The following is a 21,727-nucleotide window of genomic DNA, read 5'->3' as shown; positions in this document are numbered from 1 at the left end:
AAATGAGAATTCAATTTTTCCCTTTATAAAACATTTGAACCAAGAATAATTAATATGGTTGGTCACTTCAAATCCCAATAGATGAATTTCACTCAATTAAGTCCACATACTCAAAGAAAATAAAGATGTTTAGCCAAACCACTAGCCCTGATCTTCTCTTGCCCTGTGTGTCTGAGACCATCCACTCAGTTGTTTGTCCATGGGGAAACCCACCAGACACACATGCTAGGCTCAAGGAGAAAATTCAGTGATGAGTGGTGCCAACCACTTTGCACAGCACAATAAGGATCAGGTTTTTCACACAGCCAGTCCAGGTGGGCTCATGCTCAAAGTGGCAGATTCACCTTCCAGGGCCCTCATTTCAAAATGCAAAGCTTCACTAGGGCTATGAATGGAAACTTCCTCCCAACATAAGATGAAAACCTTATGTAATGACTGACTTACCACACCTTCTGTTTTTTTTTCCCCCACTCTTGTACCTTGAATCTTCTCCATCTGTCTTTTTTTTTAATTAATTAATTTATTTATTTGAGAGCGACAGACAGAGAGAGAAAGAGGCAGAGAGAGAGAGAATGGGAGCTCCAGGGCCTCCAGCCACTGCAAATGAACTCCAGATGCATGACCCCCTTGTACATCTGGCTAACATGGGTCCTGGGGAATCGAGCCTCAAACCGGGGTCCTTAGGCTTCACAGGCAAGCGCTTAAGCGCTAAGCCATCTCTCCCGCCCATACATCTGTCTTTTGAATGGACTATAGTCTTTCTTTCTCTCCCTCTCTTTCTCTCTCTCTGTCTCTTTCACTCTCTGTAGAAGTGTTTTGCTCAACTCACCAGACCAACTCTCACTCGGTCCTCCGAACCACGGCTGTGACACCAGGCCGCACGTGGGGATATTCCTAAGAGTCTGTCAGTCCATCTTCTTAGTACAGGAAGGAGTCTGTCCTCTGGGCACTCATAGGAGCCACACATGTTCTGTTGTACCACCTATGTTAATCCCCACTAGCTAGTCTGCTTTCTTGGCTAAGCCATGAGCTATGGTACTTACCAATGCATCTCTGATACAAAGGAGACACACAGCTGTGTTGAATGAATTGATGAATGACATAAAGAGAGTGCAGCAATAGTAGAGGGATTTGTGGGGGGAAATGCTAATTTTAAATCTTACTTTCAAGGCTGTATGCTTGCTCTTCCCCAGACAATGGAGACAGGACACCGATGACAGCTTGTGCATGGAGACACCTGCCTATGCCTCCATCAGAGCCTCCCTTTGATCACATTGTAACAATAGTGTGTCCTCTTTGAATTTCTGATAACATAAATGTGAATACTTCCTTTGGGCTCCTATCTAGGATGAAATGGAGTTGGTCAGAAAGTTGAGCAAATTATAACAACTGACAGGAACTTTTCCTCATTCCACCTTTTTTCGGATTCATAGCATTGGACTTGCTTTCAACTTGTCACTGAGGCAACTGTTGTTTTACAACCTGGCTTTAGGCTCATATCTGCTTCTCTGTGTTTACTTGGGCCATAAATAACAAATTCCAAATGATCTCAAGGTTAGTAATTTTTATTTCTAACTAGATTTGGGAAACTTAACAAATCATACAAACAAAATCTCAAAATAGTGCTGACATCTTAGGTCATTACCTTGGCAGGCATTTTGTTTATCATTTTTATAACCCATAATAGAATTTCCATGTTTTACATTATACATATATATATATATATTATATGTATATATAGATGTACATATCTATATATGTATATATATTAGATATCTATATGTCAATAAAAAGAGACAAAAAAAGCCTTTTAAAATGAGGCATGGCACATAACACTTGACATTCTTATTACAATACAGATGTGCACTTCCTACGTGATGATAATAGATGCTCAGAGGCCAGAGAGAGTTTACAAAGACAGAAGGACACCCCTATAAAAAGAGGGGGTACCATGCAGCTGGACGTTTATTGCCTATAGTTCTCACAATGTCCAGACAGCATCCTGAAGTTAAAAATGGCATCTGGTTATTGGAAAAGACAATGATACTCAGATTCATCCTGGCTCCATAACCGCTGGCTGCAAGTCATTCAACTGACCAGAGAATGACAAATACTGCTGATGGGGATTGAAAATACAACACGAAAGACGTTCATTGGAGAGGCAGAGCTGCTCATTTAGACAGAAAGGAGAAGTTGCTACAAACTGAGCATCTTGTGCTGGCCATGAACACTTATCTTTCTCAGGAGACCCTGGCTCAATTTTGCATGGGTGGAACACCAGTGTCCTCCCGGTGATGGTGCCCCCACGCAGCTGGGGTGAGCAGACGTACTGTGCCCAATACTGACTCAGAGAATCAGGAATACTTTGCCCATTGGGTCACACATATGCTAAATCCAGATCAGGAAATTCATAAAAGTCCACAGAGCCCCTAAATTCACTGTGTAGAAATCTTCCTTTTCAAAGACTTCAGCACTTCTCCTGCCACCTGTAGGTTCACTGTCTTGCAAATCCATCTGTATTCACTTCTCCTGCCCTGTACTGAACTTCATGTGGGGGCATTTGAAAACTTACAGATACACCTGGATTCCCTTGGCTTTACTCCCATGGGATTTGTTACCTGGAAGCCGGATCTAAGTTCTTTCAGCACAGGAACCTTCCATAGAAATGTGGGTTTTAATCCCCAAAAGATAGGTCAGTCTCCCTACTGACCCGATTCACACATTCCTTCAGTGCATCCGTCTGCACTTAACCCACACAGTGTACTTTGTCTGTGGGACTAAAGTAAATAGTCTTGTCAATTTCAAAACTTTTTTGTAAGCCACTTACTGGTGTCCCTTTACTTTGGGTCTTCAGTCTAGCTAATGATCTCCAATCTGATCTCATTTTTGCCTCTGCTATCTATTAGTTTTTTATCAGTGGTGACCTTCCCTAGCCCTTTGTTTTCCTAAGGCAAGAAGACATTTCTATTGAAAGTTAACCAGCACCCTTCTTAGAGCTCCCCTGAGGTTTTTAACCCAGCTTGCCTCTACTGGGATGCATTTCTCCTTCTACTGACAGGAGAAGCAGCTGGCCACGTGAATTGTTTTGATTTATTTTGCAACTGAATACAGTGCAAACACAGCATTTCTTTGGAAGTTTATCTCCAGGAGCCTATCACATCAAATCTAGTACCCATTATACCAGGTATAATTTCTTCCAGTCTTCCATACTACAGACAGAGATTTACACAACCACAGAAACAACTTGTGGACCAGGCTATGCATAGAAAAAATTTAAGGAAGTAGGTGGAGCAAGGAGTACAATCTGTTCCTCACAGTAGTTTCTGAAATAAATCTGCATTTATCAACCACATCATCCATATGTCTTCTTCCCTGATGTCACCTCACACTTTTGCTATGAAATAAAATGGAGATTGACCACGCAATTCTTTTGACATTGTTTAGAAAACATGAAGAGAGAATGAGTGTGGGCATTACATTTTTTTTTTTTTGGAACAAGTGGCATATTTGAATCTGTGGAGGATTTTATTTACACAACCATGTTCCACTTCTGCACAGAGATTAACCTGAGTTCTGAAATGTTTGTGTGCACTTAATTGCATCAAAATGATAAAGCTATGAGCTAGTAACATATTGAGCAGATCTAGTTAAGTTGGAGCAATTTCTCTGTGAGCCAGTATAAAGGTGAGCTCACCAACTCCAAATATTCGGTTTCTCATTTTCCTCACTATTTTTTCCTGGAAAGCATCTTGAATGAGACTTGAGTGTTTGGCATTATTTTTCTGCTTTCCCAGACATCTAAAATGAAAGCATCTCTCTTATCCAGTTGCACACCAGCCTCATCCCTCCACATCCTCCATCCGTCTGCGGCTGCAGCCTGGAATGCAGAGGCCTGGAGAAGCAAGTCCCAGCTAAGAGCTTAGTTGACCTTAGACACTTCCAGCCGGTTATTGAGCTGCCCCATAGCAGCCTCTACTTGAAATAGTTGAGTCCTGCTACTAAGAAAAACTTCTCTAAGAAGAGTTCTGAATCCAGCACGGCAATATGAGCCGCCCTACCAATCAGGGTGTTGGCAGTGTTGGGCAGCGCATGGAACACATTGTGCCGAATCAAAGTGCAGTCCTTGGCTTCCACCAGAGGGCCCAGGAGGTTGTTGATCATTTCAGCATACACTGGCCCTGGAAGGGGGAAGAAGATGGAAACTGAGTGGCGGTGAGTAAGGGAATGTGGAGCAAATCAGTGCATGTGCATTCGCTTCTGGTCCTGGGCTGAATCTTTATAGACCGGTTTCCCACCTCTTCTGAGTGGTGGGACATAATATAAGAAATAAAATTAAAGTTCCCTTTGGTCAGATTATGATAACCAGGGTGGTCAGGGGGCCTCCATGTGGCAGCCTTATGTCAGGAGCCATGACAGAAGCAGAAAGGAGGGGGACACCGGGAAATCCCATCAAAGAACTGAATTCTCCCGGAGACCAGAGGCCAGAGGCGCTCCTCAAGTGAGGGAGGTGCCTCATGTCACGCATTAGGTGAACCAGGTGGCCTTTCACTGCTTTGTAGCTGCTCTGTGACAGCAAGACGCTGAGCAAAGCAATGCACACACCTGGGTCTGAAGTTCCCACCTCCCCACCTCTGTACTCCTTCTTTTTCTTCCTGACAACTTTTACTCCAGGCACAGACATTTGCTAGAGTAATCCTGACACTGGCTCGCCTTTGGGTGCTCACTATAAAGAACCAAGCTTGTTTTATACAGCTATAATGACAGCCCCCTCGCCCCAGTGTGCAGAGTGAGTTGGCTAGCCTTACTTCCGACTCTGTTCTATCCCTCATGAATACTCCCACAGTGCTTCCTCTTTCCCAAAATTAATCAGGAAGGGAGATCATTTGAGGCTCTTCTTTTCCCAGGCTGGGAAGGGTGCTAGACTGCACACAATGCCAGGAATATATATATACTTTTTAATTCTCTCATTTCCCTTCTTAACGTTTTGATAGGAACTTTGAAGCTGGGGAAATAAAAAATATAAATCAAATTAATAAGGGATTTGTTTGTGACAAGGTCTTGTCAATTAAGCTGAGATGACTTGGGGTTAAAATAAAAGGTGCAATGTTTACCAAGAGTCCATTACTGACTTAGAATAGTGGTCATTATAAAAGGTAATATACTGGAACAATGCCATGACATAGAATTGTATGCACAAAGTGCTTGTTTCCAGACAAAACTGAAGTCAATCAAAAGTCAACACTGGGGCTGCAGAGATGTCTCAGCAGCTAAAAATGATTTGCTTGCAAAGTCTGACAACCAAAGTCTGATTCCTCAGTGCCCATGTAAAGCCAGGTGCCACATGTGCCCAGAGTTCATTTGCTGTGCCCATTCTCTCTCTCTGAAGTAAATACTTTTTAACTGTTAGTATGAAATGAATGGCTAAGTAAACCATGTTTGTGAGTGCCTATAAAATCACATGTATGTACACCAAACAATGATATATGCATGTTGCTGGATAATGTGAACAATTTATTATTCCATTAACATAATACCTTGTTCAAATCATGTATGTAATAAATTCCAGGAAGCTGTTCATTAAAAGAAAGGCAGTCACTCAAAATGCAGTGGTGACTCAGTAAGGTCATTGTATTCTAAGTCATCTCATGCATCCCACAAACCCTACACTTATTCTACATCTAAGCCCCTCAATACTATAGACACTCTCTTTTTGATGATTTATCACATGCATTTCACTGCTATTGCTTATTTGCTGCCACAACTAAGTCCTTTCATGGTAGCCTGTCTCAGAAGTCCTGCAACCATCTTTACATTCCCATGACTGTTAAACAACAGGAGCTGAGCAACAAAAACACTGCTCTCCACAGGAAGGAGAAGCACAAGGCAGTCACACTGTGGGGCACACTCACTCATGCAGATGGGTGTACCTGTCCCACCATTCAGCTCTGGATGGATGTAGCATGGAGACACCCAGGACCCAGCTGTCCCCAATAAGTGTACTCAGTTTCATGAATTCATCTGTGCTCGATAAATCAGCAAGACCCTTTACACATGAACTTCAGCTCACCTGTGTGTCTATCTCTGAGTGCAGTCTTACACATTTCAATCCTGGCTGAATGGAATGGCACGTAGCGATCTTGGGGAGAAGCGACCAGAACAACGTTTTTAAAATACTGCAGCCCTGTAACAAGAAGCCAGGTTAAGTGTTTTCTACCCAGGTCGTTCCAACAGAAACACCCTTTGGTTTTCATACATTTAGTATCTCCCTCAGAGAACACCCAAGTGACTGGAAGACAGATAGAGCAGTGTATGGATATGCAGGTGTGCAGGGTTTCACTATGATGTACAGCCCCAAGCAGAGACACCCAAGTCCCTTTGGGGAGCTGAGAAAAGAAGTCCTTAGACTGGGCTCTGCTGAGGCCTCTGTGATGCCTACATTGCAATGTAACTTCTCCTTGTTCCCAGTCTTACCTCTCTTCCCCACAGAGGTGACTGTGAACTATTCTGTTTGGCACACAGAGCCACAGAGTAGAAAAGGAATAGCTTGAGGTTGGATGTGAGCCAGTACCTTGCCAGACTCAGGGGCCTCAACGGGCTCAAGGAATGATGGACTCTGGGCACAGCAGCTCGCTCACCAGCACTTAGCAGCTGGTCAGTGCCCTGCACCCTCACTGGGCATGGGGACTGTGGTTTGTGATCCTACCTGTCTTCTGACTTAGTTGGTAAAGGAAACATTTTCGCAAGTCTGCATTATCCCTGAAGGTCAGCTGTAAAAGGGACCCAGACTTCTTCAATTTCTGCATGAGCCACAAGCCTAGGAAGACAAAGCCAAAACCAAAATAATGAAGGTAAAATTAAAAAATAATAATAAATAAATAAGTAAAAACAATCTATTTTCCGTTAGCTTAAAATAAGCCGAGCAGTGGGTCCATTAGCAAATAGTTGGGAAGTCAGAGGTCAACTGCCTGCTTAGAGGCTGGTGGCAGGAATATAGAAATGCCCACAAAGAATGAGATGGCAACAGCTTTCCCAAGTCAGGGAACCATGTGTGTACTCTATACTTGTTCAGCCTCCTTCTGAGAAGACATCCCAGGTAGAGAGTACTCACTACTAAAAATATATAAGAATTTTCCTGAAAGGTTCACTGGAAAGTTAGCTATTGTAATAAAGCAAACTAGGCTAATTGCTCCTCTTTGGAGGTCGTGCATTCAGCCTCCTTATGCAGACTTAAAGGGAATACACTATACCAACGGCAAACAATTAATGTGGTAAAAACAGGACATATGCAAAATGTGATACTTATGTGTGGGGGGGGGGAGTTGAGCATATGCCCGTGTGTGCAAAGATAAAGTGGAACGGACTATATGGAATCAGTCTAGATAGGCTAGGTTGGATGAGTTGATGAATCATATGTTTTAGAAACTTTTTGTAATGTTCACGATCACTATATATAACAACAAATGGAGCTGAGGAGATACCTTAGTGGTTACAGGTGTTTGCTTTCAAAGCCTAAAAGCCTAAACTTGTTACCATGCATCTAGAGTTCCCTTGCAGTGGCAAGAGGCCCTAGCATACCCATTCATGTTCCCTTTCCCTCCCTCTCCCTCTCCCTCTCCCTCTCTCTCTCTCTCTCTCTCTCTCTCTCTCTCTCTCTCTCTCTCTCTATCCCCTCAAAAATAAGCGACCCTTGTGAGCCTCCCAACCTGAAACCATGCCTCTTCATCATTCAAGCTCACTAGTGTTGTCACTATGGTCTGTAGATGTGATAGCGTCTTGCCCATCATGTGGGATGCTTCCTTCATCATTGGCTCTTTGTAGGCACTTGATACATCATATGTTGCCCTTTGGTGGGATGCTATGTGTCTGTTGCTGAGACACTCGCAGTTTGCAGCATAAAATGTCCCTTAAGGCTGTTGCACATACCATTTCTTCTACACAGAAAAACCCACTGTTTGCTGCCTTAGAAATTCCATTCATATTCTACAAAACATTGAGCATTTCTTTGCCTCTCCTTCTCTTCTCCCTCCTCACCTTCTTTCTCTTTCTCACCTCTATAATTTTCTCTCTCTTCCCATTCCCCCTCTTTTCTTCACTTCTTTTCCTCCTTCCTTTCTATGGTTTTGTGTCTCAGTACAGGGTCCTATGAATACTAGGTGTGGTGGTTTTATTCAGGAACCCCCCCCCATAAATTTGGTGTTCTGAATGCTAGGACCCCAGCTGATGGAGATTTGGGAATTAACACCTCCTGGAAGCAGTGTATTGTTTGGGGTTGGGCCTATGGATGTTTTAGCCAGTTTCTCCTTGCCAGTGTTTGGAACACTCCCCTGTTCCTGTTGTCCACCTTATGTTGGCTAGGGGGTGATGTCCACCCTCTGCTCATACTATCATTTTCCCCTGACATCGTGGAGCTTCCTCTTGAGTATGCAAGCCAAAATTAGCCTCTTTTTCCCCACAAGCTCCTCTTGTTTGGGTGATTTCTGCCAGCAATGCAAACCTGACTGCAATATTAGGTAAGCACTGTATCACTGCAATACATCCTTAGCCAAATCCTTGCTTCTTTACAGTCTTCACCGCCCCTCTCTTACAACACAGATGAAACTGGGAGGTCCTCAAAGCTGGGGTCAGCAAGAAGTAAGAGAATTCCAGTCTACCACTCTGCCTTGTCTGCAGTGAATGATAGCTATAGCTTTATTTGTTTTCTTTTTCTATTGAATCCTCAATAATTCAATGACACACATATTCATATGGGCACATACATTTGTATACTTGCACAACACAGCAGGACAATCACATCTATAGTACTTGTATGAAGTAGCATAAGCAGTTTAGAGATTATGGAAACAGGAAGATATATGTACATTATATGCAAGTGCTATGACCTTTTATATGAAATCCTCAAGAATCCCCATCATTTGGTATTTGTTGGGATCCTGGAACCAGTCAGCAGTGGAACTGAGGGATGTGTATAAATACACATTTAAATACACATTTATGTATCATATGTGTGTTCACACACATATGTTACATGAACACAAATGTGTGGTTGTTTGAATCAGATGTCCCCGAGTTGGTGGCATTTTGATGGAGGAGACATGTTGTTGTTGCAGGCTTCGGGTTATTGTAGCCTGCTCCCTTTTGCCAGAAATGGACTCAGTTTCTGCTGATTTTTCCACCTATTGGCAGGGGGTGATGCCCAGGTACTCTACCATCTTTTCCCTGTGATCGCAACGCTTTATCTTGAGATGGTAAGCCAAAATAAAATCTTCCTTCCAATCAGTTGTTTTAGTCAGGTGTTTTGTACCAGGAATGTGAAGGTAACTATCGCTACAACAAAACACATGTTTACATACACGCATACATATCCATGCACCTTCAGATGCAGGTGTGTCCACACATATGAGATATATAGATATTTCCAAACAGTAAGCATGCACAATAAGTAACTGAGTGTCGTAGGGTGAAATGCTGAGCCAGTGTCTTCCCCGTGATTCCTTGAGCACTAAAGAGATTCAGAGCCCATGCTGTCTCTGCCACACTGCTGTGCCGTGTGATCTTCAAGCCAGCACCCCGGGGACTTCACATCTTGGTTCACAGAAACTGGGAGATAAACGTGATCTTGGAAAACATCTAGTGTAATGTGATGGCTATGTTCTGTTCTCACCTAGATCAAATTAGGAATCCACAGATATTCCTCTTGGTTGAGTGTCTAAGGTTGCTTCCAGGAAGGATGAAATGAAGGAGGAAGTGCTTCCTCCAGAGTAAGCCCTTCCCCTAGACAGTGACTCTCCCAGACAGGGGCTTTATGTAAGGAAGCTCTGGGAGAAAAGAATCCCTACCTTCCACCTGGCTGTATGGGCTTCCTGCTTCACTTGCACACACATCTATCTTTTGGCCATCCTTTGTTGGTATTGGGAACAAGTCTCCTCAGCCTTCCCCCATGGACTAAAGACCAACATGGACTGAAGATCAGTGGCTCTCCTGCAAGCCCTCAGGCCTTCAGTGCTAGATGGGGACTGCCGAGGCATCCAGCCTCATGGACTGAGCAGCCACCGAGTTCCTTGATTCTCGGGCCTGCAGACTGCTATTGTTGGACCACCGTAAACTAATCCAATAAATCCCCTTTTAATACAATTCATTCTCTCTATCGGCTCTGCTCCACAAGAGAACCCTGACTAATACATGTAACAACATCCCTCAGCTCACAAACAGAATGGCTTTGTTTTTAAAATCAAGTATCTGCCCACTATCTCACACTTGGAAGAGGCGACAGAGTTGTGGAAATCCATCATGGATGTCGCTCTCTAATTTCACACGTGCAGATGCCGATGCAATACTGCGGAGTGGTCAGGGAGAGGAATTCTTACCTGTACTAACCAGGGTGCTGTTGTTGTACAGTGTCCCCAGGTGAGGCCCAGACAGTGACAGGAATGTGTGGAGCTTATTGAGGTAATACCGGAACCGGGGCCGTGTGAGGACTGATCTGATGATAATGTTGCCCAGAGAATGGCCAATGAAGCTGTGCAGAGGCAAGAATGACATACATGAATGCCAGCAAAGACCTGCCATGTCAGGTGGGGGGGCTGTGCCTGAAGCAACAAGACCCCACCTGCAAACACCTTGGCACCTGGACGCAGGGAAACTGGACCAGGACATGGGGACTACTGACTCATTCTCATGTGGCTTCCAGACTGCAGAGCTTTCAAAGAAAGGATACTGGGGAGGCCATTGCCCCATCGTCAGGGAGAAGCATAGCAAGTACTCAGAAGGCTACTGTCAAAGCAGCCTGTCCTCATGGCTGGTACCCAGACCTCCTCACCCCATGTGGGGGCAAGGACTGTTCCTCCTGAGATAACATCTCGGCATTGACCTTTCTGGTCGTTTAAAGACAAAATTCCAACTCCTGAGCCCAGTCTAGGAGGCCAGACCTCAGCTCACCTCTGACTACTGCCTTCCTCTGCTCCTCTCCTCACTCACGGAGCTACTCTCCCTCTCACAGGGTCTGTCGCCCTCCTGCATGTCCTGCCCAAGCTGGCCTGCTATTCCCAGATTCATGGATTCAGCATTTCATTTAATTTCTGTTAAACGATTATTTAACTTATTGAAACCCTATTAAAAGAGGGATGTACCACCCGGCTTCATCCCACAATACACATGAAACCAGTGATGGAGAGTCATGGATGTTTGCCTATGAAATTGATATGAAAATTATACAACCAGTCAGAATGAAGGTTTCAACCTATATTGATATAGCTATATGCCCCCCAAATGACAGGATACTTCCTTTTGCCCAGGTAAATTAAATATCTCAAGCAAGTGACAGGTTTAAGAGTGAGGACAGTATCAGCACTGCCTAAAGCCATCTCACCCACTGGGTTCACAGGCTTCTTTCCTGAGCTCATCCAATTAACATAAGAAAGCAGGGTCACCTCTGTCATATCTTCCAGGGCTCAGGAAACAGTGCAGAGAAAATGGAAGATTAAATATGAGCACTGCTCTAATTGGTAGCCTAAGCACACCCTCCCAGGGAGACAGTGATAAGATGCTGAGGAGACTCATCAAAGCAGAAAATCAGAGGCTGCTGAGAGCTCAACACCAAAGGAGACTTCTAGCACACCCTCCAAGGCTGAGGAACACTGCAGACAAGGGCATGCAAGGAATGTAGGAGCTACAGGGTGGGAAGTGAGTGGTGCATTTGTGACTCTACAGTGATTATGATTTCCCCACTGAGGAGGGTTCTCAGCAGAATGGCGACAGGGGAGAGAGGACAAAAGAAGATAACCTGATGGAACTATGTCCAATCTGCAGTATGTTCATGTATCAAAGTTCCCAGTAAAAACTATGTTAAAAAAGCAGAACCCGGTGTGGTAATATATGCCTTTAATACCAGCACTCAGGAGGCTGAGGTAGGAGAATCACTGTGAGCTCAATGCCATCCTGAAGCGAAATAGTGACTTCCAGGTCAGCTTGGACCTACCTCAAAATAAATGATTAAATAAAAAGCTTGTCAATGTTTACACACCTAGTACATGTCAGACTCTATATTTGTTTGAGACCATGGATTCAAACCTAGAGATTACTGTATTTAATCCAATATTCTATCTGCTGAGTAGAAAAATATTTATTCTGTCCAGGCACACTAATGAGAGATGTGTGTATGCAACTGTCCCTGGTGTCCACTCTCTCCTGCCTAAAAGCAGTAACCTTCATTAAGAGTTAAAGGTAAATTAACACAGCAGTGTGCAGAAGCATCCTTTAAAATGTCATACTGCAAACACTGAACATGCCTCCTTTCTCCCTAGGCATCAGCTACCTGCAGTTCCCTTTTACCTGATTCGGGATATGGAAAGGTTGTATAGCTGAATGTGTTGGATGATTTCATCCAGCAACCGGTCCGTCATGGTGTCAAAATCTGCAAATGTGTCCATCTGGAAGAAGAGAGAGAAAAAGGAAGCAGAGAGAAGTCACAGCCAAGGCAAGGCTCTTCACTCAAACCATATTCTTCCACTAAAGAACATGGTGTGTTCTGGAAACATGCCTAGGCCTGATGTTGGATTGAGAGCTGACTTCAGGACAAAGGCCCACCAATTGGGGTTCTCATGAAGAAATTCAGGTAGCTGAAGGACCTTCAGTTCAGAGGAGGAGGCTGGGAATACTGGCCCCACTTCAGAGAAAGAAGCAGACCCTCAGAGAGAAGGCCTCTTGGTCACCTCACATAAGCCAGGATTCACACCAAGACATGCTCAACTTCAGCATCCCAGCCCTTCAACCAGCCCAGCCTTTGGATCATGCTCCCGGGTCATGGCCAGAAATTAGCTATGGAAAGGATCTAACACCAGCTGTGTTCTTGGAAAGATGGCCAAAGGATAATGGAGCATGGAGAAAAGAGAGAAAACACCATGTATGTCTGAATATCTGAAGACATGCTCGATTGGTTTACATAACCTCAAACACAGCATATTGAGAGTCAACATCTACAAACATATAGTCCCTCATAAGTGGAGTTGGTCAATAATATCTTGGGATGCCAAAAACAGGGCTGAGCTCCAGGCTTAAGAAGGTGAACAAGAAATCGCATGAATGTCCACTAGTATGCACGGGGAAGGAGGCCCTGGTGTGCCCATTCTTTCTCTATATCTCTCTTTTCTTTTCTCTCTCTCATATAATAAATGAGTAAAACAATTTTTAAAACCTATAAGCCAGAAATAAATACTTTCTTCCATAAGCCCCTCCAAAGTCTACTTGGAACTCTTTTACCCCAAGTTATACATCTGAGAAGTGACAATCACAGACAATACTTGACACAGCTCATCTCTTGCTCATAGATTCACTGTCTCTGTGATGCTAACACTTCACTAAGGCCACAGCCTCCACCTACCACTGCTGAATTTAAATCAGTCATAAGCCAGCTCCTTTGGTTACACAGAAGTAAGTGACCATGTCCCCACTGTGAATCTATGGAGACCAAATATTTGAAGCTTTAAGCTGGTACCCTCCTTAATACCCTAGACCTCAGTCAATTTATTATCACACTGACTCGTATGTTGTCATTTTTTCCTTCTTCAAGTTCTCAAAGGCAAACAGAAAGATTTTGTTTTTCTCTGAACAATTAAAGTGCCTGGATCAAGTTCTATAAGACCTTATCTCTGCATGGGTCCATATATCATCCTGATGCCTTTGGGGGGTCAAGTAAGCTTTGCCTCCAATCTTCTTTCATTTTAATATTTATATTACCTTACCTGATTCTTTTCAGACATTAAGAAGTCCAGTTTTCCCCCAGGGAGCCCCAGTTCTATGAAAGTCTTTACCAGCCGGAGGTCTGCACTATTTCCTAAAAATGACAGATAGCCACATACTCAGTTTCCACAATTAAACTTATAAAAAGGTGACATGACAGATTTCTTTCTCCCCTTTCCCCATTACAATTAGATTTCCACATTATTTTTAAGGAGACAATTGAAACAACTAAGGAACCATCATGCCCCAAACCATGCATGTACATTACGCAGAGCTGAGTCCTTTGAATGACTCTGCCTCTATAGAACCAGCCCTTGATCTGTCATTATGGCTTCCCTATACTCTGTAGGAATGGATAGAGGCACCCATTCTCCTTCCTTCCTCAGACTACTATTTGCCCAAGTCATTTTGCAATGAACCACCTAATGGCTGATATGGCACAATGTGACACCAAAAGCTCCCTCTTGTCTTACGTGCTAATGCCAAAGCTAATCCTATCACTGGCAGGCAATCAGGAAGACTCTGGAATAAGCCAATCTTCCTGTAGCTGTCTACATCGAGGAGCAACCTTCCCCGGGCCCAGGACTTTGGAAGAGCAAGTTCCATGAGTGGCAAGGCCAATCAACAGGGGCAGAGGAAAGGAAAGGTTGAGATTTCCAAATGCTTGTTAATACCAGAGGCACAAGGGACACCAGGGTTGCCAGAAGGGCCATGTGGAAAATGAATTTTCTATAGCACAGTAAGTTTCTAGACATCAATTTCACACAAATCACAGAGGTTTAACTGGATCAAAGTGAATTTCTGGCCTACATCTAACCTGGGTCCCTGTGGAATGGAAAGTGAAAAGCTACTTATTTGGATACTTAGGTTATCTGCTTTCCTGTGCGAATGAAGCCCACAGATCACATACTTTCTATACAACAACTGAGAATACAACTAATTTTATATCATTCTTATGAAATGCCCTAATGACTAAAAGGAGAGTGAGAGCCATCTGGAAGTTTGAAGAATCAAGGTTTGAGATCAATCCTACATCTGATACTCCCATGTGCTAACAGTCTGGTGGCCTATGATCCAATCTGTAGGGTCATAGTGATGACATGGTCATATTCTTTTAGGAAATATGTGTATCTTCTCTTATTATGTTAATTTTCTCTTCATTTCTGCCATAAAAATTGTGCTCTTTGCTATCTTTTTAAAGCTTAAAACTCCCTAATGGCATTCCTGGATAAGGCCTTTCAAAAGCATTTTGCATATGTTTATATTTAACAATCAGAATTTAAGGAATTAAATATACATATCTCTTCCTTAAACTGCTGAAGGAGATAGGACTTTCTGGAGCCTAAAACTTTCTGAAGTTTTTATTTACGTATGTGTTACATGGGCTTTTGCACAAAATGAGGAGTTTTGTAAATATTCATAACTCATCAAGGTGCTCAGTTCTCTACTGATGTGAATATGCCCCTGGTCATCAAATTTGAGCAAGAGAATCTGTAACATTCTGAAGAGGATAGACACAGGCACCTTGATTTGCAAACCTAATCTTTATATGCAATGTGATTTTTGTTATCACTTGGCTTCTTGATGACCGGTGGCCAGGAGATGAAGCCATGGACAGTTTAGTTCCCTGACTCCACATACCAACAGCAGTACTGGTCTGTCTTTGTGACACTCTTCTTTCCCACGTGAATGATGGAGCAAAGAACCTACTGCCTGACGAGATGTCTTACTTGAACAAAGAATGTGGGACTCTTGTATTACTAAAACATAATATCTCCAAAGTGAGACATCACATTTTACTATGGCCTTATCTGGCACATAAAATAGGTGCTACCAACTCGAGCTCCTTAAAATGCACTCATTTATTCATTGTACTCACTCTGTTTCATCCTTTACTCATACCATTCCACATTATGCATGCATTTCTTTAATATATTCATTCCAGGAATACACTCGTTTCTCCACTCAATTACTCTATTCTCTATTCCTTCTTTCCTTCTGAACATTTGTGATGGTTAATCTCTGGTTGTCAACTTGACTGGGTTTATAATTACCATAGCAACAAGTCTATTCAAATGTCTGTGAGGGATTTTCTAATTAGCTTCATCAAGGTGGGATGACCCACCATTGCATGGTCTGAAGGTCCTGGATTGAATAAAATATGCTAGTGGATCAGCAACATAAAACATGCTGTTCCTGGCTATGGATGACATGTGACCAGCTACTGGCTGCCACCGCCATAGCTTTCTCCCCATCATGGACTACTATCTTGCAATGTACGCACACACAACCCCTCCTCCTTACGTGGCTTTTGCCAGGAGTTTTGTCTCAGTAAAGAGAAAGGTAGCTAATGCAGAAAATCATCCCACCGAGTACATGATGTCTTCGTTCATTCCATTCATTTCTTTAGTGAATTTATCCATATCACTACAGCCATTCATTATTTTGTGTGTTTTGTGCTTATTTTTCAGACAATATTCCATCTAAACTTGAATGGCAATCCATTGCTAGTTTATTAACTTTTAATCAATTCCTCATCTAAATTAACTCACAAATATTATAAATTGCATGTGGTATAAAATTTTGAAGAGGAAACTTTTTAAAACTTACCATCCAAGCCATGGACACAGACAACAAGGTGAATCCCATCTTCCAAATTTTCTTCCTCTTCCTCTGGTGGAAAATATGGTATATCAGAAGCTAGTACAGATGAGTCACTGTACAGAAATCCTTCAATCTTCAGTTCTTTTTTAAATTTTTCTTTGGCCTGATAAAAACTGGAGAATACACTAATTAATCTCGAGCCAAGCTATGTGTTCCATGTTGAGCAGGGAATGAGTTGGGCTGGGATGTGGGAGTGATGAGAGTTCACAGGCAAAGTGTGCGCTAAGCAGCTGGTGCCGCGCCTGAGGGCTCCGGGGAGTGCTGGAGAGAGAAGCTGTGTCCAAACCAGAAGGCAAGGGAGCACCCAAGAGAACCGGAGGGTCTGTGTTCTGCTGATGTCTGCGGGGTTTCTACATGGAACAGGAGACCCGGTAATAAAACTGAAGACTCCACACAACCCCAAGGACCCAAGCAGACTCTAAACATGATCTTCTTAGGGTGGAAGTTCCACCACTGTCATGCAAGCCTACCATGGTTTGCCCTCAACTTACTACGTCTCAAGCATCCTCTCTCCCACAGTGCCAGCCTCCAGCAGTAACACATTTTCCCCCCAATCTCTACCATGAAGTATATGGCTTGGCTTGGTTTCTGTGTGTCTTTGTGCATACAGGCCAGAGTTCCAGAGCACCTTTCCTGCCTGGTTATGATTCCAGGACGGTGATTAAGGACATGGGCTCAGGAATCCTGGATGGCATTACCACCTGCTTGTTTTTTAACTATAGGTCCCCTGTCCATCTGAGATACTTGGGACTGGAAAAGTTTAGGTAATTTTCTTCAGATTTCCTATTTCTCACTTTTATATACTGAGATAACTTCATTATGGGACCCTTATCTAAGCATAATATGGAAAACACCCATCTGAAAATATTTTTATGTAATATTTTTACTAATCCTTTGCTTGAGACAATTTCATGGTATATAATCCTCCATTTGTGCTCTAATGCCATTTCAGAGTTCAGGAGCATAAAGAGATAATTCAGCCATAGATGTCTTGCCTAACATGAGCAAGCACCTGGTTTTCATCTACAGCAATGTAAAACATGAGTAAAGATTTGGATCTTAGAACACATCAGACTCTGAATTTTCAGGTCAGTGATGTTCAGCCTATGCTCCTCTCTATAATTAGCCACAGTCTCCTCTTCCCCTCCTCACCACCATCATTGCTGCTATAGTGTCCTTCGGTGGAGGAGTCACCTTCTAAGAAGTGTCTCCAGGCTACCCTCTCCAAAGTGCACTCTTTGCTCCTAGCCAAACTCCATCCTGCCTTTCCGGCTCCACTGCACACGCAGGAACCCTTGTGTTTGCCCATCCCTGCCCTTGCCTATTACTCCCATCTTCATGGTTCCCTGTTAGAGAGGATAATAAGATCTGGGACAGCTCTGGACATTTAACAGGGCTCATACTTGTATAATCCATGATAAGTGTCCTATATTAGGTACTTAATACAATTCATTAAAATACCCAGTATTTACCTACTTGTGCTATTTCTTGGAGTGAAAACATTAAGTGTTAGAACTTTTAAATAGAGGACATGACGGATTATGATAAAATTATCATATTATGCACCCAGTAAAATATACAGCTTTTAACTGAGGGAGTAACATGAATGTAAACACAGCACAGGGATGGAGGGATGAGTTTTGGCATCAATGAAGGCAAACTTAAGGGGTGCATTACTAAAAGAGACGCAGGCGGCAGAGCGATTGGTCCTGTTCTCACAAAGACTTCTAACATCTACCTTCTCACAATGTGAAACGATTAAGTCACCTACATAAGAAAGTTATTTGTCATAATGAACTATGAACAAAATTTCAATTTCTACCCTTTAAGAATTTATCTATTAAATCATTTATACCTATTACACTGCATTGCTGTGGAAGCATCAAAATAATGAAAATGGATTTGTGTAGAAATATATTTCTAGTACATAATTTTAAGTTGAGGACAGCTTATTTTGAAACCTATCACAATAACCCTATTTTACACAAAGTACATATAATGATGTGGATAATACCTATACTAATTTCCTCTCTATAAAATTTTGAAAGAACACATGGTGCAGGATGCTGTAGTTTGTTGATTGTTTTTACTTCTTGGTAGTATCCTAACTTCTTGATTTGTATGATATGCATATTATTGCCTTATTAAAATGAGAAAATAAGGAATCTCCAGTTTAAAATAGTATTTATGAAAAAGAGAAATCTGTGGGAAAATCCAAATGGCTGAGGACCAACGGGCTTTACCTAAACATCCTTTCGCTGATTTCTCCTTCCAAGTTGCTGGCATGAGTAGAAACGACTCCAAAGGAGCCTAGAGGTTGATGAGTGATGGGAACTGGGTTCTGTTTGGTAGAGAATCCAGCCCTGGCAGGGGTCTCCTTGGGCACAGATGAGAAGGGGAGACATGTGGCAGTGCAAGACACAGATAAGTTGACGACCTCCACAGCCTTCAGGCTGTCCAGAGTGAAGGTCTCTGCGGAGGTCAGGTGGGACCCCGTGATGGAAGTGCTTGCCTTCAGCTCTTGGTTTCTTGACGCATGGGGCGTGATGGTGTGAGTCACAGTGGGGCACACAGTGCCTGCTTCATGCTTTCCCTCTAAGGAGGCACCAGGCTTTCTACCTGATGACGTGGCCCTGCCACATGCGGAACCGCTTTGTGAACCTTCACAGTTCAGGTCTGTGGCATTTGCAGATGTGGCACCATTGAATTCAGACACCTTGGGGTGAAACACACCTTCAGCCTCTAAGACACTGATGTTGGGGAGAGCATGTCTGCCCACACTTAAGTCTTTTGGTCTGCCCTTCGGGTTTTCCATTACTGCTCGATGGAGAGACGGGGTCCTCGGACTTTCAGTTGCTATGATACGTGGTGTTTTTAAGTTAAGACCTTTGGTTTCAACACTTGGCATATTCTCAGTCCTACCATCCAGACAACAGGGTCCTTGAGGATCACAATGACTTCCTTTACCTTTGGGGACGTCCATGTACCCAGGATCCTGAGGTCTGTCAGAATTTAGAACTACGTCTGCAAGGGAATCCTGGGCCTCAGAGCCACCACACGAGTGAGAGCTGTGCCCAGGGGAGCTCTTGTCCTGGATGCTTGTGTCCGAGTCTGCAGCAAAGCCTCCCAGGTCCTTCGTGGCTCCAGTGCCTTCTGCAGTGTCCTCGGGACTACTGATCTGGGGTGCAGAGACGGATTTGGTTAGCTTGGTGAGTGCCAGCTCCCGCTCCTCCTCCTCAAAAGGCAAGGAGCTGATGGAGGTGAGAGAAGCCTGAGTGCCACTGGGCAGACTGGTGTTGCTGTCAGTGGGCCCACCCTCCAAGGAGTTTCTGTGGAGGGCATGTCTCCGAACCAGCTGGTGTGAGACTTCCCTGTCAGTAGGTAACTCCAGAGCCCGGCTTCGAGCCTCAGACCAGGCAACAGAGCTTGGCTCACTCTCAATGCCCGAGTCAGATATGATAGACGCAGACCGCTTAATGACTCCAGACAGCACTGACATGTCCTCTTGCTCTTCTGCGAGAGGGTCCTGTAGGGAAGGCCTGGTATCCAAGGACTCCCTCAGGGTGGTGCTCAGTGGGACACAAAGATCTACAGGAGGTAGCTTCAGGCTCAGCAGCACTTGCTTCCCCTCCCGGTCTATTCCCTTCCCTGCAGTTCTGAGCTCAGGGGCAGCTCTTTGGTCTGAATAGCTGGCACTTTGCTGGCTTATTCCTGCTACCACTTTGCTTGGCTCAGCCTTGTCAAGGTCATACATGTCTCTTGAACTCCTTTGCTCATTTAGAACATGGAAGCCCTGTGTGGTTTCATCTCCAGAGGTGATTTTATTGCTAGATTTCACATCAATATAGGTCAGTGCTGGAGCCAGTCCATCCTCTGGGCCTGGACTTCTTCTTGGCATGTCCACATTGGCCAGTGAGTCTATTCCAGTGTCAGACCTGGGGCCAGTCCAGCATTCATCTTCAAGCATGCCTGCTTTGTTTTGGAATTCACCAATGGTCAGATACACCTGAGATTCTGAGCACACATTGGCATGGTGCTGTGTGGTGACATTCTCATCTGGCTCTGGACACCTAATAACCTCTTCATCAGAGCCCACCTGTGGTGGTTTCTGAGTAGCTAAGACAAAGTCTTCCTGCAAACATGATTTTTGACATACAGTCCTGTTCTTTTCTTTTTCTTTTATATTCATTATTGCAGAATTTGTCACTGGAACATCAAAATTAGAATAAACAGTCAAATTAGGTCCTACAACAAAAAGAAAAGTGTATTATAATTTACAAATCTATTCATAAGCTATGCAAATGTATAACTGCTTTAAAATAATTTGACAGTCCTGTATTTCTAATTTTAGAGAGGACAGGAGAAACAACTTTAGATTCACAGAAGTTTCCAAGTGATTGAATTCCTTCCAAATGTGATTATAAAGTAAACCATCAAAACATACTTGAAAAACATATGTGGCTTTGAGATTTGATCACCTGATAACTTGGAATAAAATTTACAATTGAATGGAGGGAAAATGAACCTGGGTACATCCTATATGTGTGAAACAACTAAGAATGTATTTCCCTTCCCAAGCCTGCAGCAAGGTTAGCATTCTATGTTACCAATACCCAAGTGCCTTCCACACATATATTGTGTGATGCATCCTCTCACAATATGATGCATATGTGCCTCTTTTGCCTCCTCTCAAGTGGAGAGTTTCTGTTTTATTTCTGTAGCTCAAGGCTAGTGTCATGTCTATTACATATCTGATGAATTAGTCACAAAATGAATTTGACTAGAACAGAAATGTAGCAAAGCAGAGAATATTGTGTTAAATAACTACTTGTACTGGTTTGAAAATAATTAACTCAATGTTAAACCCTTGTCCTAGATAGTGAATTAGGAAGAAGTGGATATCTGTTATGACAGTCAATGAGTCTTTGTCTTGATAGAATTTTCAAAATTTTGGGAAACACACACAGGTATAGCTAGTTCTCCAGTCAAATTTATATGGACTATGTCAAAGCTATGGAGATAGAAGTGGTCACAAGAATGAGGAATGAGGAGGGATGACTTCGTAGAGTACACAGGATTTTCAGGCTACAGAAAGTGTTCTGCTGCATGGTACTGTAATGGTGGACACAACACACCTAAGAATGATATTAGTATAAAACTGATTTCAGGTCATGATGATGTAGCCAACATAGAGCCATGGATTGTACCATTTCCTTACTTGGGGGAGGAGCTTAGTCATGTGGGAGAGAAGAATGCATGCTGGGATCAGGGGGTATACAGACTACCTATATCTTACTGTACACTTCCTTTGCTGGAAATCTAAAATCAC

The 21,727-nt window shown here is 43.2% G+C and overlaps 1 protein-coding gene across 1 annotated transcript in view; it reads right to left on the bottom strand.

The window, feature by feature from the left end:
- Nucleotides 1-3,439: 3,439 nt before the first annotated feature.
- Fam135b (family with sequence similarity 135 member B) overlaps nt 3,440-21,727 on the bottom strand; it is a 354,422-nt gene continuing 336,134 nt past the window's right edge. Inside the window, 8 exon segments of the mRNA XM_004656183.3 lie at nt 3,440-4,178; nt 6,068-6,181; nt 6,704-6,814; nt 10,365-10,516; nt 12,328-12,425; nt 13,737-13,828; nt 16,345-16,511; nt 18,642-20,643. Coding sequence (XP_004656240.2) covers nt 3,973-4,178; nt 6,068-6,181; nt 6,704-6,814; nt 10,365-10,516; nt 12,328-12,425; nt 13,737-13,828; nt 16,345-16,511; nt 18,642-20,643 — 2,942 coding nt within the window. The 3' untranslated portion in view covers nt 3,440-3,972.

Source organism: Jaculus jaculus, chromosome 2 (genome assembly GCF_020740685.1).
Source record: "Jaculus jaculus isolate mJacJac1 chromosome 2, mJacJac1.mat.Y.cur, whole genome shotgun sequence".
Classification (NCBI taxonomy): Eukaryota; Metazoa; Chordata; class Mammalia; order Rodentia; family Dipodidae; genus Jaculus; species Jaculus jaculus.
Note: the sequence above shows the minus strand (reverse complement) of the source record. Positions and strands in the feature narration are given on the sequence as shown.